This window comes from Hippoglossus stenolepis, chromosome 8 (assembly GCF_022539355.2).
Source record: "Hippoglossus stenolepis isolate QCI-W04-F060 chromosome 8, HSTE1.2, whole genome shotgun sequence".
Lineage (NCBI taxonomy): Eukaryota > Metazoa > Chordata > Actinopteri > Pleuronectiformes > Pleuronectidae > Hippoglossus > Hippoglossus stenolepis.
In genome coordinates, this window is record NC_061490.1 from 8231498 (window position 1) to 8249235 (window position 17738).

Genomic DNA, 17738 nt, shown 5'->3' on the forward strand with positions numbered 1-17738 from the left:
TAGTTTTGAGATTGAGATTAATTAATCAAAATCATTTCTTACACTGCACTGTTACTTTATTTCTTACTTAATTCTGTATTTCTTTCAATTTATGTATCTCCTTTAATCTTTTTTTAAATGCGTATTTTTTGTAATGTCTTATGCTGGTTTTAAAAATTGCCGTGATGCCTTTTATATTTTATGTCAATCACTTTCAATTGCCTTGTTGTAGAAATGTGCTAAATAAATAAACTTGCCTTGCCTAGTTTTACTGCTCCTGGTGATTCACCACAAGAGAGTGATGAAGTTTTACATGCAACAGATACGATAATTAAAAAAACAAAAAGAAAACTAATACCTCTCAATGAAAAAGCGGATCCATACACTTAGAGACAAAGATGTTAAGAGACTTTTTGGCCATGGTTGATGTGCTGTAAACAAAAACATGTGTTAGCTGCAGCAGTGCTTATATGTTACATCCTGCCTCTGCCTGCGGCTCCTGAACACCTGAACTCAGAGATTTCTGTGTTGTCGTGAACGTATCTGGCCGTAGAACCTCCTGCTGGGTTGTTCATGTGTGAAAGGAAAATTCCAGAGAAAGTCTGGACCCAATTCTGTGGACGATCCCTGATATAAATATAAAGTATTTAAATATAATGGGCCCATTCTAGGGTAAAGAAAACAACAATTTGTATGATTACAGACTAGTGGAAACATCACTAGGATTATTTACTTTCACCTAAATCTTACACATTGAATCTTAAAGAAAAAAGATCAAGACAAAGAAAATAGGTACAAATATTTCCTTCAACATCTGAAACCAGCTTCAGAGACAAGTTTACACCTATGGAAGTAGAATCACTCTGAACTGCAATGTAATTCCCAACCTGAGGGGGGCGGTGCTGTGCCTCCAAGCTGCCGGAAACCAACTGTCCAGTATTGCCGTAAACTCAGAAGAAGAAGGAGTAGACACGTCACACAAAAATGGAAAGAATGATCACTGAGAGAATAACATTTCATATAGAGAGTACGGGCTTGTTATCTCCTTATCAGAGGGGTTTTAGGAAAGGGAGAGGAACAATGGAGCCAGTCATATTTTTAGAGAAGGAAATTAGGAAAGCTCAAGTTAATAAATAATTTATAATGGCAGTGTTCTTTGATGTTGAGAAGGCGTATGACATGGTATGGAAAGAGGGTTTAATGATTAAACTTGACAAATTGGGAATAACAGTAAGAGCTATTAATTGGATAAAACAACTCTTTGTTCGATAGATATATCCAGGTAAAGATGGGAACGATAATGGAATGGCTCAGGGCAATGTGATCACCCCAATACTTTCCCCCCTCATGATTAATGATGTGTACTCAGACATAAGTTCTGATATAGGAAAATCATAATTTGCTTATGATCGGGCATAATGGAAAAGGGCTAAAAACTTAACATTGATACAGGAGAAGATACAAAATGCAATCAGGATGGTAGAGAAATGATCATATGCATGGGGATTTAGGTTTTCAGTGGAAAAACAAAAGTTATGATCTTTTCTAGAAAACAGATAAGAGAGGCTGGATTAAAAATGTATGGGGAACAATTAGAGCAGGTAAGCAGGTTCCGATATCTGGGGGTTTTATTTGACACAAAGCTGACCTGGAATGCACATATAAATAAGATGGAGAAAAAATGCTCAATAGTTCTTAATGTAATCAATACATTCCATATATTATACCAGATATTCTGTATGAAATATATGAAACACTATAAAGACTATAAAGACCAGCTCACAGCGGCATTGAGGGTAATGAAATGGCAGATTCACTCACTAAACAATCATTAAAACAGGAAATACTTATGAGTTTTTAAAAGAAGATGGTTTCATGAAGATGATTTAAGTTAAGATTGTTTTTTTTGTTTTAATTTATGTATTTCCACTGATCCACACTCCAGCATAGTAGGTGGCGGTAATGCACCTTTAACGTAAGTTGCCAGCCGCCATTAAACAACAAAAAGAGGAAGAAGAAGAAGTAGACACGTCACTGGGGTCAAACGGGAGGAAAGATGGCGAGCGCCTATGAGAGCTTTAACTTGTAAGTGTAAACAGCATGTGAACGACACAGCGCCTCATTTTAAGTATTATTCCCTCCGTCTCAGAGAGGAGGCAGAGAGCCGTGTCCGTGAGCGCGTCCCCCGGGCAGGCTAACGACACAGCAGCTAACCGGCTACATCCAGCCCGGGCTGCTGCTGCTAACACGGCTGCTAACACCTCCATTACGACACGTCTGCTCTACTAATGCTGCCTCTTCACACACCTGTACTTCACTAAACACTAAAGTCCTGTTGAGCTGCGGCTCAGGATGTGAAAAGCTGATCGTCCTGTAACTTTAGCTCCGACACTCTCAGGTTTACGGTGTCTGCTCGGTGTCTTCTGCCTCCACCTGTCTCTGAGCCTCACACACCGGCTCAGTATTGATTAGTAGTGACTTCCACCTCCCTGCTCCTGCTGCTGCTTGTTTACACCTGTTCTCTGTCTCACCAGGCGCACCACACCAGAGAAGTTTTACATCGAGGCTTGCGATGATGGCTCCGTGGATGTCCTGGCGGTCGACAGGGTGTCGACTGAGATGACTCTCACAGGTGAGCGTTCACTTTACTTTATCCCACACTTTGTTAACAACATGTTTTCCTTGATTCTGTTGCAAATACATTTCAAATAAAAAACCCAACTCCTTCATTTACCACAGTACCCAGACCCTTTGTGGTGGTCAGGGGCTTCGTGTTTGCTTTAATTAATCTAGAGATGTTTCTAGAGCTGCGGTTGAAAAGTAGAACAAATCTCCTTTCATTTCCTTGATGGAAAATCATCAAGACATGACGTCGGGAGAATTGGGTCGGGACTTTCTCTGGAGTTTGCCTGTCACACATGAACAACACAATGGGAGATTCTCCTCTCAGACATGTTCACACCAACACAGACCTCTCTGGAGTGTTGAGGTGAGGGGTGGAGCAGCAGACAGACACTGGAAATAATGTATACATTCTGCTGCAGGGATAACAGGTTTTTGTTTACGGCACATGGACACTGGCCTCAGCTCTAACCACCAAAAGCTCTCTTGACATCCTTGTTGTCTTCTACATTCTTGGCTCTTCTTTTTTATTTATCCTTTTTCTTTTCTTTTTTTTTTGCATTTGCCGCATGTGAGAAACATGCTCGCAGCGGATCTCCTGCTGTGTTCTCACATCGGCTCCTTCTGACTTTCTCAGACTTTTTACTAGGGGGCTGGTCGGAGAAACTCAGCAGAAAGTCTGCAGGCTCTCACTCGGATATTTGCATTGACACATTCAGCACCTCCAGAGAATGTCCGGTGGTTCTCTGGAGTTCAGTGCATGTTTTTAAGCAACTTTACTGTCCCTAAGTACAAGGTTCTGTCTGTCCCTGAGTGTCTTCACTCTGTCTGACGTAGCCTGAGAGGATCTGACTGTCCAAATCCAGGGGTGTGAAGCTTTTAGAGTCTAAACCAAGAAGTGCGGAAACTGTAACTGGCTTCTACAAAGTACTGAATTAAATCTCTCATATACGTCTGTATATGAGAGATTTTAGTTTTCAATGTTAACTTCACCTTACTTTTTACTTCAATTTGTCAATTTGTTTTTATGGGCTATTGAGTGTAGTCGGGCAAAATGGCAAATGTATCAATTTAAAATTTAATTATAGAAATTGACAGGAGCTGAATGTTTTTTAAATCACTGCATAAAACTGAATAAGATCCTGGTGATCAGATATAAAACACACTGACACTAACCACTGTTATGTCCTTAGTGAGGAGGGACATCCCTGTCTCAGCTGAGACCAGACCAATATGTGGAGTCATGGGGACTGTACGTCTGGTGGCAGGTAAGTTCAGTTTGTAGTGTAGGAAGATTATGTTCCACCCATTCCTGGAAAATACGGAAACTATCAGCTAATGGGGAAGTAATGTGTTGTGCGTTCTCATTTCCTGTTTTTGTCAGGCATGTACCTGGTTGTTATCACAAAGAAGCAGAAGGTGGGAGATTTGCTCGGTCATGCTGTGTGGAAGGCTCTGGACTTTGAAATCATCTCTTATAAGAAGACAATACTACACCTGACAGACAACCAGGTAGCTTCTAATGTTTGATAATAATATGTATTTTGATCGTAACTAACTGTCAGAAGCATCTTTCATATTGTCTTCCTGCTGACAGGGGGCCTAAAGATGTTTCGTTGGTTTGTCCACAATCCAGAGACACTGGATCTGAGCACCCTTTGTATAAGTGTTAAACTCACATGTACCCAAAGCTAAAAGCATCTGATCTGACACACCTCACCCTAGTTGTTATTAAAAGTATACAGAAATTATTATTGCTGTATAAAGCTATGGTTATGTCCTACTCACTGCATCCCATAGAATTACATTTCTTTTGCAGAGTGGCTAATGGAAGGGGAGGTGATTCTTTCATTAGTTATAAGAAGATACTGTACAAGGTGCCTCACTACAAAAAAATGTTTAATTACCAAGTACTTTGTGATAAATAAATAACTGAACAATATACTTTATACATTGTGACACATAAAACAAGCACAGCTACTACTGTCAAATGTGTGCAGGTTGCAGGAGTAGGTGGGCGTGCAGTGTCCTCAAGCCCTGTCAGACCCCCTCGCCCCCTTCCAAATATTGTTATTTCTGGTTTCTAAAAACTAAGATGGTGCCGGACAAAATACCAAACTCAAGGCTTCAAACCCACATTTCCTAAACCAATGGGTGAAATTACAGAGGTTCCATTCTTGGTTTACCATTCACACCACCACTGACCAGGGCAAATGAGAAAAATGTGGTGCATAAAAGTTGATGTATGAGTGTCCAAACTGCAGGCTGCAGCTTGTCCTACTGACTGGAGTCCACACTGAATTCCACTACTGTTTGTATCTGTCTGCTGGACATGTCTCTTGTTTCAGATGCAAGACAACAAGGCTTTCCTGTCCATGATCAACAATGTGCTTCATACAGACAGCTTCTACTTTGCAACAGACTATGACCTGACCCACAGTCTGCAGCGCCTGGCCAACACCAGCCCTGAATTTCAGGAGATGAGCCTTCTGGAGAGGGTTAGAAATACCTTTTATATATTAGTCCCTTTCAGAAATGATAGAAACAAAGTTAAATTCACAAATAGTTGAATAATAATTAGATATTTGAGTTGTTAACTGATTCCATCTCTTCTAATAAGTCTCTAAGTACAATTTGTGTCATCTATGTTTAGAGATATTTCTTTTATCCCAAGATTCTTTCTGGGGGCATCTTCAATACAGGTGCCCTCATCTCCAGGTGTAGGTTACAGCCTTCGCTTCCTCTGTACTTGTCCCTATGTTGATGTGTGCTAACTGTCCATGTTACAGGCAGACCAGCGTTTTGTCTGGAATGGCCACCTGTTGAGGGAATTCATTGCTCAGCCAGAGGTAAGACGGAATGAATGTTCTCTTTCATAGCATTTGTGTTTACTTCTCACTATGGGGCTCGTTTCCTGAGTATTCTCAGTAATACTTCTTTCTGGAACTTAAGCATAGGATAAATATAATCCTGCGGTAGCTTGTGTTCAAACAGCAGGCTAAAGTAATAGTCATAATAAAATACTTTTGCTTTGGCTACATCAAAGAATCTAGAGGCACCGGAAGCATACAGCAGTTATCTGATCATTGAAACATTAGTTTTCATTTTGACATAAAATGTCATTCAGCCATTATTCAAGCCAAATCATCAAGACTGGTCAGACTGGGTCAAACACTCAAAAGGTCACATATTCTAGAAAGTGAGATATCCATGTCTTTGTCTTTGCCACTTGGATCCAGCCTCCAACCTTTGAGGATTTGGTTTCTCCAAATGTTTACCTGAAATGTGTAATTTAGTTTTTTTGATGTCTCTATTTGTGTTTTGCTCGACCTCGACCTGAATCTTTTCAGCTTTTAGTCTTCTCATATCTGTATACATCTTTCATATGCTGTGCGTCACTATACTTGTTGCTACAAGACTTGCTAACACTGCCCTGAGGATGGCCTCTAAAGTAATTGGTGGAGGGAAATTGCTGTCGTTCAAGATAAACCTGTCCACCAGTATATGAGTCTCCCTGTCCCATAGTGAGACATGCTGCTTGTGTAACCCTGGCTCTGTAAGTGGCCTCTTTCCAGTGTTGCAACTTGTGTCATGGAGTATGTGCTCGAGAGAAAATAAGGGGGGTATTATTAGTATAATCTCTAAGAGCCATGGTTGCATAAGTACCTTCAAATGTTATTTCGGAAGAGTTGCACATAGTATTTAATTGAAATTGTAATTGTAATTGAAATGAATGATAATGACTACAAGAGTAAAGCATATAATCATATAACACTGCTCTAATCTTACAGTTACACAAGTTTGTGTATCCTGTCGTCCATGGCTGTATCCTTTTGTTGTCTGACTGCCAGAGTCTATTACTATCCTCATAAAATGTATGAGGTGAGCATTTAGGTGAAGGAGTGTGAGACATTCAATTAAGTGTGTCTAGTTTATTGAAGATTGTTTTGCTTTATTTTTACATTTGTTACCTTTCTTAAAATGTTTTGACTTATTCTTTTTTTTTTTACTTGACCAGGATGAGTAACAGGTGGCTATTAAATATACTAAAGTCTACAGTACAGCCTAAAATGTTACTGTATATTGAGAATTGTATTTAATAGTGATTCAGAAAGGGAGCCAATTTTTTAAAATTTAAAATCAGATATATTTTCTTTATATCATGTTTTTTTTTTTACATGTATAGCAGTGACTCCTTTCTATTTTATGTCAGCTCTGTTGGTTCCATAACACATTCTGTTAACTAGTCATCATCATGAAGTCGAGCTGCATCAATGGAAAGATGTTTGAGTGGAGTATAATCTCCAGGAGGAGCTGTTTCAGAGCCGGTGTCCGCTACTATGTCCGAGGTAATACTGCTAATGATGAAGAAAAAACAATTCATGTGTTTGATGAAAAATGATACTACTCCGAGTGCTGAAAACAAGGATTCACTTGACCACTCTCACTTTTGAATACAAGTAAAATATATGTTCATTATAACAGCTCCATATGAGAGGGAGCAGATAACACGTCTAGGTCACTATAAGTCTTGTCAGATTTGTTTATCTTATTGAGAGAGTAGACTCCTGAATTCATCTTATCTCAATTTTAAGAAAAGGATGACACAAAACATAAAAACACAACATCCTATTTTAAAACATTCCAATTCCTTAAGTGTCTCCGGTCAACCACATGAGACAGAACTGTGGTCAGGCACATTATATGTCATACACATCACTAAATGCATAGAGTCAAAGAATCCCAGACACCCATCCACCCCACTGACTGCTTCACGTTCTGTGTCACAGCTGTCCTGTACACGTCAGATCCTGGTATTCTTCTTCTACCACTGTTTGCTATGACAAAAAATACTTATTCTGTATATACGAGAAGACTTTAAACAACAAATGATGAACGTCATTTCATATTAGTTTCATCTGAATAGTCGGTAAACAAACATTTAAGTGAATTTCATGCATATCTATGCTATGCAGGCTCATGTGCTGGACTTTAAGTCAAAGATGAGAAGACTGTCTCTGCAGCTGTGGGTCTTTGATCCTTTACAATGTAGAACTTTTTAAAAGGGTCTTTGTGTTTTTCTCTGCAGGCATCGATTCTGAAGGCCACGCTGCTAACTATGTAGAAACGGAGCAGATTGTGCAGTTCAACAGTGCCAAGGCTTCATTTGTTCAGGTGAGTCAGATACTCAAGTCAATAATGCTGCTGTAGCGACACAGTGAAGTCTGCTGTTCAGTCTCAACATTAGGAAGAACTGAAAGATCATTTAGGAGGAACAGTAAGTGAAGAATTCTCACTGCTGAGGTTTTTCCACTGTAAAAACTACATCATTAAAAAGTACAGCATTGAAATATCATCCCTCAGAATATTGCATAAACAATTCGAGCAGATCTTAAATTTGTGGCCATTTTGTGTGTTGATTTCCCCCCACAATGTGCTGATGTGTTGACTTTGCTGTGCAGATCATTGCACTCAGTCCACATTCTTGTTGTGGTCCATGGTCACAGTGATATGAAACTCTGACAGTATTCCTACTCTGGATTTTGGCTTAAATATTTTGTATATGCTGTAATGGAGGGATAAATGAAAGCTGGATTATAGTATATTGATGTATTGTTCCCTTTTTCTTCACAGACAAGAGGCTCCATCCCCTTCTACTGGTCCCAAAGGCCCAACCTCAAGTACAAGCCAAAACCACAGATCAACAAAACAGTCAACCATGTAAGCTGTACTACAAAACAAGGCTGCTTCTTTTGTGTTTTTGTATTTTTTCTTTATTTCTCATGCAGTTTCTATTCTCTCTGTAGTTGGATGGATTCCAGAGACACTTTGACTCACAGATTATTCTCTATGGAAGACAAGTCATTTTGAACTTGGTAAGATGGGTAACTCTTCTACTGCTTTCACTTTATGCAACCAATTTGCCAGTTAGATATCGGTTCCTAATTTTAAAATCCATGATATTATCCGGGATTAAAAAAAACATTCTGGGGAAATGATACAAAAACGCATATTGTTTTTCTGGTTGTTTGTATAATTTTTTATATAAAAACAACAATTTGTTATGATTTTGTCAGATCAACCAAAAGGGCTCAGAAAAGCCATTGGAGCTGGCGTTTGACAAGATGGTGACCAGTTTGGGAAATGGCATGATCAAGTAAGATTACCATTAATTCCACCATTTTCATCTCATTTATGGCTGCATTCCTTTAGGGCCTCTGGTTTATTCTACCTCAGGTTTGTTTGAGGTTGTTGTATTTTCAAGTGCTCACTTTTCTGCAGGTACATCGCATTTGACTTCCATAAGGAGTGCAGTCGGATGAGGTGGCACCGCCTGCAGATCTTATTGGACACGGTCGCTGACATTCAGGATGAATTTGGGTCAGTGTGTATTTTGCATTGTGTGTGAGTTGATATGATAAAGGGAAAACATCTATATATTAGCAGTGGAACATTTGTGATTATAGTAGTTATTCTAACAGCCAACAACATTTTACACCAGTTTTAGAACAGTTTACACTGCAACAGACCTATTGTAGGTTAATACAGTATAGTAGCATATTCAGCAATGGACAGTTCACATGTGGAATGGAGGTTTATTCTTCATCAGAAGTTGTGTCTAATGTTATCTAAACTCATGTTTTACATTTGTGGATCAGATAAGCTACACAGAAGATACACTAACTTTTCCAAAATTTTAATCAAATGTTAATAAAAAAAATTGCTAGTAATGCGACGTTAAAGATTTTATCTGTAAATAAAACTAAATTGTTTTGCCTTACATTCACACCACTTGGCAGCAGGGGGTACTGCAGCCCCCTCAGCACCCCTACTTCCTGCATCCTTGCTTAAGATCACTATAAGTGCTTTCATTCATTCACACTCACATTAAAATAGCACTTCCATATTCAGCGCCTTCTTTATCACACCTCACTCACACATTGACAGCACAGGGGCATTTTGTTTTCATTGTCTTGGCCCATGACACTTTGACACGCAGACTGGAGGAGCCGGGGATCAAATGATTTACCTTCCGCTTTGTGGAAGACCCGCTCTACCTCCTGATTACAGCAGTCGCATATATACGTACTTAACATCAGACGTAATGTTGTGCGTCTGGCTTCAGGTATTTCCTGGTGGATGCAGATGGGAAGGTGCAGCTGAGTCAGGAGGGGATCTTTCGGAGCAACTGCATGGACTGTCTGGACCGCACCAATGTCATCCAGAGCCTTTTGGCCCGAAAGTCACTGCAATCACAGCTGCAGGTACGAGCCAATCATGCAAGTGGTGAACACAATGATAAAAAGCACTGAACAAGGGGGAGCAGTAGCTTTGCTCTACTTAAAGTCATGTCAGATACAATGATTCCAGTGTTGACATGCTGTATCAAATACAGTGGGGAAAAAAGTCTCTGACCACTACTTATCCACAAATTCTTTGTATTTGTTAAGTGTGGATATTATTTGGCCAGAATATTAGAAATCACCATTATTTCAATCAGAAATTTTAATTAAAACTGAATTAATCTGCTTGACTGAATTGTTGCACATTGTTTGTATATTTACCATTCATTCTCAAATAATAACTGGACATCATGAACGCAAAGTTGGGTGGGCAGGTCTGGATCTTGCCTGGATTCAGCTCACATAATAAATTCAGTATATTGTCCATTTTCACAGAACAAAATCTCATCAGAACAGTCACGTCATATTTAGTGTGTCTCCTGAACCTGACTTTTTTTTTAGAACAGTATTACACACCTGTCAATGATACACCACATTTCCTGCAGATGTTTCACATAAAATGGATCGTGATTTCAGTTGAATGTAGCTTAACTCTAATTGGAAAACGGAAACTTAGAAACAATTGGAAGACCCGATACCCACCATCAATGGTATCACGCCAGCTGTGATGCTGCTGATACTCAAAAGTCTGAGCATTAGAGTGGTGAGTATGACATGATGGAGTTTGTTCTGTGGGAATCTTCTTTACACTGAACAGATCAAAACCCCAGGTAAATATAGATGAAGTGTTGCTGTTATATAAATTAAAACTGGGGCAGAAAGTAGGGAGGGTTTGTACTAAAATGTCATGACACACTACCTGTAGCTTTTAGCGTAATAGCCTTTTGAAAGATGAGTCAGTAGGTTGACATTGGATGTTTGTGCCTGCAGAAAATGGGAGTCCTGAACATGGGCCAGAAGATTGAGCAGCAGATGGATTTTGAGAAGTTGTACAAGAATGGTGGGCTCCAGTAGTGTCCTTTTGAATTAAGTCACGTGGCACAGCTACATTTAAAGTCATATATTAACATGATCTACTTCTTTTAATTCTCTTTCTGGTTTGTGTTTTGTCCCTGTCTGTCCTTGTTCAGCCTGGGCAGACAATGCTGATGCCTGTGCTAAGCAGTATGCTGGTACTGGTGCCTTGAAGACAGACTTCACCAGGTGAGTTTCCACACAGCTGACATCCAGTTAAACACATGATCACTGCTTGATAATGAAATAGAAACCATCTTGATTTGGGTCAGATTGTTTACATGTCACATACATACATTGCCATCTGATTTTGGACTTGGTTCCAGTGCAAGAAATTGTAACAAACAATGTGCATATTTCTAAAAAGAGAAATCTGGGGATGTAAATAATATAGAAGATACCTCCTGATATATTCTGGTTATTCTCAACTGTCCCTTAGTTCCATCCTCAGGAACAATTATAATAATACCACCTTTCATTACAATCTGCCTATATTATCGTTCACTATTTGCTTTGACCACCTTTCACTTGACGGGGGCAAAATTGTAGTGAGAAGTTGGAATACAATCTTAGTGTCATTGTTGTGAAACCTTTCTAATCAGCACAGTTCACATGTAAAAAGTGTAACTCTGTGGAGCACGAATTGGCTCAACGAGCTCATTTCAGATGCCTGGTTCAGATTAATCCTCTGGGGACTGTGGAGAGTTTCTATGCGGTGTTGACACGTTGATCTTTCAGGACGGGGAAGAGAACTCAGTGGGGCCTGCTGATGGACGGCTGGAACTCCATGATTCGATATTACAAGAACAACTTCTCTGATGGTTTCAGACAGGTGGGTCCAAACCTTCATAGATTTGAGTGCTACAGTATATTTGTGGATGTGGATAGTGATGTGTATTTTACAGTTAAATAAATACAATGAATGTATTAGTATTAGGGGCATCATATCCTATTGATTTTAGTATAATTTTAGTGTAAGGTGAACCACACCTTGACCGAAAGGACGGGGCTGTTCCCTTGGATCAGGTTGAAGTTTGTCAGAACCCATCCACTCTGACTTTAATCAGAGGTATTAATGACCACAGGGCAGCTGAGTAGTTAGTGCTGGGTATGCTGGATGAAAATATCGAACATCAATGCAGGAATGAGTAACTGGTGAAACAGTAGGAGACGGTTTGTCTTTTTTAACACAGGACTCCATTGATCTGTTCCTGGGGAACTATGCTGCAGAGGAAGCTGATTGGACCACCCCACTGCGTGACCCCAAAGACTGGAAGTTTTTGACGGTAAGAGAAGCTCAGGAAGTTGGACTGACCAATCTTTTTTTCCCAATATGTTTAATGTAAACCTGGTTTTCTCCTTTTCTAGTTGCCCATCGTCATGGTGGTAGCGTTCTCCATGTGCATCATCTGCCTGCTAATGGCTGGTAAGACAAACTACAGTTAAGTCTGGTTAACTGACATTTTCATGCCCACATTATTAGGGTTTGTTTATCCTCAAATGAATCGGTATCTGACTCTTATTAGTATTTTTGGTAAGTTTTCCCATTTGTTGAATGAAAATGTAGTTTTTGATTCCTCCACTGACTCTGTGACCTGCTGTCCCTCCTCAGGGGACACATGGACTGAGACTCTGGCCTACGTTCTGTTCTGGGGATCAGCCAGCGTGGTGACGGGTGGCCTCATCCTCTTTAATGGACGCGACTTTGTAGATGCTCCCAAGCTGGTCCAGAAGGAGAAGCTGGACTGAATGTGTGTGTGTGGAAAGCAGCTAGGCCCTGGCGAGCTCACCGCCTCATCCACCAGCTCGTCATCACTTTACCCCCAGCATCAGCAGACCTGGAGCCTTTACTAATAGAGGGGGGAGTGGAGGAGGGCGGTGGGCAGCAGGGCAGGCCTCATGTGCGATGATGGTGGAAAGAAAGAGACTGGGAGTGCATGAGCCTGCTGCTGTCCACACTGTAGCGATAATCAGCGGACAGGACTGTCTGTCCACAGGTTTTACTGGACACTGAACCTTCTGGTGTTTGTTCTAACTGGATGTCCTTGTTCTTGATTTCAGAAGATTGTGGTGGGACCCATGCTAAATTCCATGTTTGTCCTCCTGCATTCCTAATGGATGCTTGGGATCAGATTCAGAACAGAAGCTGTGATATCACAGCACAGTTTTAAATGATTTAGTGTTTCTACTGTTGATTTTCCTTCAGTGTTTTTATGTTTGTCATTGCCGATATGTTCCTGTCCATTTGCAGTTACTATGTCCCAGGTTACACATTGCCTGCATTTCCAGAACAGTAACAGGTCAATAAGGAGTCCAAAGGCTGGAAGAATTCCACCCTTCACCGTTTAAATTTTAGACGTTTTCAGACATTAACTTCTGAGGATATCCGGGTCTGTACTTTCTTTAGAGCCGTTCAAACACGAACAACGCAGCAGGCGATTCTCCGCTCAGACACATTCTCCGCTCAGACACATCCACAACAACACAGAAATCTCTGCAGCGTTCAGGTGAGGGGTGGAGCAGCTGGCAGATCCAGGATGTTTTTGCCTTCAGCAGTGGCCTCATCACCAAAAGCTCTCTTGACATCTTTGTTGGTGTTCTCTGCATTTTCGTCCTGCGTTGTTTGTTTTCTTTTCGATTTTTGATGTTTGCACCTGTCGCGTGTTAAAAACGTCGTCAACACACCCACTCGTTCACGGTGAACTCTGCGGACGATCTCCAGCTGTTTTCTCACATCGCCTCCTCCAAACGTTCGGAGTTTAGTAGGGGGCTGGCCGGGGAAACTCAGCAGAAAGTCTAGAGGCTCTCAGTCGGACATTTGCGTTCTCACATACAGCCCATCCGGAGGATCTCCAGAGAGCAGTGCATGTCTGAAAGCAACTTAACACAGCCAGTGGACATTCTTATCTAAATTCTGCCTGTAGATTTCTGCTTCTTTATATATCAGCCTCATGCAAGAACATATTTGTTCTATGAGCGACTCATGGTAATTTTTGGCATTCACCTTTTTCTTTTTGTTCTAAGATTTCCTAAGCTACGGTCTGTCAAACATTTTCTGACTTGAAATCTTAAAGCCTTAAACTGAATGAATTGGGGGGGGTTTTAGGTATTTTACTGTATTTAACTCAAATAAAATATATTAATGAAATAGACTTAATAAAGATGAATATTGTGATCGTCATCACAGCTGCCAAATGAGGTTTCTTTTTTTTTTTTATCAAATCAACATCTTGGTTAAACTAGGTGTTTGAGGGTCTGTTCTCTCTCCAGTGTCATCCTCTGTTGTACCTGACTGTGTAGCATCACCTGTTAAACATATCACACCTTTATTTCTGTCACAGTGATGATGGGCAGCTGTATTCATATTTTCTCATTGTTTTAGATTCTTTATTACGACTACTGATACTACAGAACAGTTAAATTATTATTTTCACTCATTGATAACATTTTTGGTAATGAATCTTTCCCCCAAGGGGAGGGGAATAATTAGCCTGTTACGAAAATATTTGCATGAGGTCCAATGTGTGTCACGTGGATGTTTTCTGGATAGACCGCAGCACCTTCATGGACAAATGTAAATCTGCCTGAAGACAGAGACCATGTTGTTTTGGGAGGAAATACTGGTTCAGCCCATTTCCGTCCTCTGAGGGTTCCACCTCAATGTAGGATTCAACACCTGCGTTGGGACAGTGTTGTGTAGTCTGGCTGAAAGTAAACTTCTTTATTGCTTTGCGGTTGTTATATTTATGTATTGTAGCTTATGATATTATGATAGCACACTATACACAATACCTTTAGCATGTACTCTACTTTAGGCCACAGGTAAGCCATAGCACTACTAAACTTCAGCCAAAGGTGGCCCGAATTTGTTTTGTGCCATTTTCACCTTTTACCACATGGGCCACCGTAGGTTCACATCCAGATTACACCTTGCCCGAAGCAGCACATTTGTTTTGGGATAATTCGGCTGCATTTGCTATGTTACAAGTGGGCCACTTTAGGCTCACATCTGTTTTGTTCTGGCCACAACAAGGCCAGAAGTGCTGCATCATCACTGAAGTGGACCACATCTGTATGCTATGTGTAAAAACAACTTAAATGCATAGTTTCCTTTTTAAAAACAGTTTTTAGGGACTATTTTCCGTGGTGAATGATTCCTTATTTGATGCTGTAGTGAGTATTTGTAGCAGCGGAATGATCTGTGTGTTGCTCAGTCAAAACAAACTACAGTGTGTGTGTGTGTGTGTGTGTGTGTGTGTGCTTGTGTCCATGGTACTGAAACCGTGTGTCTCACTGATGGAAACAGTCACAACATTAAAACAGGTAACTGCTCTTATTGCTGTGACTGATTGGTCCATATCTTTGGCCTGTTTTATAAAAGTTCGCTCTGGACCGGCAGTAATGTGATTATACTACAGGTTCAGTTCATTTCCATGGCACCACTAAGTGAAAAAAATAAAAACACAGATCAGAAACAGTTATCTGTTGTAGAGATGGATGTATAACAGACTTTGATACCCACACTCATTTAACAATAAAATATATAGAATATCACCAGACGTGTACTATAATCTGCAGTAATTATGTACAACCTTTGTGCACACCTAACTGTATATGTAACATGGTACATGCGTTATGTGTTAAGTGAAGAAGATGCTGGATTATTTCTCCTGCTGTTTTCATTCAGTGCAGCAGTGAGGCTGTGAGCTGGGCCATGCTTGGCAGCTTTTGTCAGCACCAGAGAGAGACACCTGAAAATCAGCTCTCAAAGTTTTTAGGCATGAGAGCTCCGAAGAAACATTTCAATCAGAAGAGACTGGTGAGAGAGGATAAATTAAAATGAAATTTTTTTATCGTGAACTTTTTATGAAATAGACTTCCCCCAGAGGCCAGACACTGGTGGTGAAGATGAGCGATGAAGCAAAGAGTTGGAACGTCAATGAGGGACTTCTGGATGATGCTTTGAGCCGATGGAGTCCAGAATTGAGGTGGTGCAGGGGTGGGTCATTCAGTATCACTGAACTGAGCTGACTGCTGAATGACAGCAGAGAGAGTACGTTTTAAATAGGTCAGTTGATTGGCTCAAGGCGATTGTATCAGGCTGTGATTGGATAAAAAGAGGAGCTGGTGGAGTGGAGGTAGAGCGGGAACTGTGCAAGTGACTAAGGAGGCATTCACAAGAAGACCGTCTCCCTCACTGAACCTTTGCTTCATTTGTCTGAGCCCATAAGTGTAGTCATATCCCCTTTAAGAGAAGATGTCAGTTTGCAGAAAGAATGAAGTGGATGGACACACTGTCACAAACGTCAATTTTCGGTCTATGCTTTGACCACATCAGGTTTCGATCATCAGTCTGTACATGGACAAATGGACTCGAGCTACATACCTTTCTGCCCTTTCAGTTCAACCCCCCCTTCACACCTCACGCTGCTGTTTAAAGTAGTCAGACATTTGTCTGAGTGTACAAAATCATTTACTGCTGCCGAGGTAAGTTCCTCCTTATCGGCATATATGACATCTGCTGAAGTGAGATTGTAAAAAGCTACTCATTAATGGGTTTTTTTTCTTGTTGCCTGATGTTTCCGTCACTAAAAAACTCCAGACTGTCGATGATATGCGTTCTTTGACAGAGGTAGTGGTGCAGTAATAAACAGGGCAGATGATTTTTGCTGTGTCACAGTTTTTCTTTGTGCTTTTTTGTTGTCATGACTGAAACAATTTAAGATCGGAAGTGAAAAGAAACACATTACAAGTGATTGGACATTATTTAAAGCTCCAGTAGGCGATAAGTTGATCAGTTATCCATTCCACAAGTAAAACCTCTTCAAATACTGAAAGGTTTGGAGCTTGTGAGCCATGTTTACTACTAGAGTGTATTTCATGATCACTATATCAGGTTTTATTAGATTATTAGATGAGAATAATGATGCCACTCATCAGATTGGGCACTGTAATGATAAGAGTACTTTGTGAAGTCCTGATCTTACAGTAAATGATGCACACATTGATTTCCTCAATAATAGCTTTATTATATCCTCATTGCTTCCAAGCCGGTTTTCTTTTTTGTTGTAACTGTAATTACTACTTTATTGCTCGTGTAATTTCATTTTCATTTGTACTTTGTAACATTGTAAAAAAAAACTTGTAACGCAACAATGACTGCAGGAAGTGCGGTGTTGTTTGTTCAGAAAGCTTCACAAACATCTCAGACGACATTAAAGTGCCTGTTTTATTTGGTGATACTTTACTTTGATGGGAACATAAACAGAGAGGAATGATTACAAAACCACTCGTGAAGGAGTTGTTTCTGATTCGATCACATATTATAAACACAGAAAGTGGTCATTCTGATTCCCAGATACCAATGAACTATTCATTACTTCTATTCAGTCTATTCTCTAGTGACTCATCTCATCAAGCCTTTCCTAGTGTGCCCCTCGCAAATAATTCATTTTACACTTGTTTCACCCATGTGGCGCATTTTACTGTAAATATCCCATTTATTTTTGAATCCATGTATTTGGTAGTAGGCCATATAATCTCTGGGGTGTTAATTCTTGTTTTTCTGTAAAGGATTTTAGTGTTTTTTCTACCTCTGGTAATACTGTAAAGTTTTTCTGGCTTATTTGCCCGGATGGGGATCAGATGATGAAGAAACAAGCTTAAAATACCGGTTCAGATTAGCCCCCAGTGAGCAGGAGGAGAGACCTGCAGGGGGAGCTGCCGCAGGTCAAACCAAGGACTTCACTTCATTCAATAAAATACAGTATCCAGTGCCCTCTGTTTGTGTAGTGGTGGTTTGGGAACAACAGGAGCCATTAATGACACACTCAAATGGAACACAAACACAGACCCCATTATCAAAAAGGCCAATCGAAG

General features: G+C 40.3%; 1 protein-coding gene across 1 annotated transcript; it reads left to right on the forward strand.

The window, feature by feature from the left end:
• Positions 1 to 1959: 1959 nt before the first annotated feature.
• On the forward strand, positions 1960 to 14054 carry LOC118113814 (phosphatidylinositol-3-phosphatase SAC1-B). The gene is made up of 20 exons (XM_035163834.2): positions 1960 to 2064; positions 2514 to 2611; positions 3795 to 3869; positions 3986 to 4113; positions 4950 to 5099; positions 5391 to 5450; positions 6393 to 6426; positions 6849 to 6950; positions 7691 to 7776; positions 8236 to 8322; positions 8409 to 8477; positions 8679 to 8758; positions 8884 to 8982; positions 9728 to 9866; positions 10776 to 10845; positions 10976 to 11048; positions 11598 to 11691; positions 12053 to 12145; positions 12228 to 12285; positions 12472 to 14054. Exons 1-20 carry the CDS (start codon positions 2036 to 2038, stop codon positions 12606 to 12608), a joined length of 1761 nt encoding a protein of 586 aa, XP_035019725.1. The 5' UTR covers positions 1960 to 2035; the 3' UTR covers positions 12609 to 14054.
• Positions 14055 to 17738: the final 3684 nt, after the last annotated feature.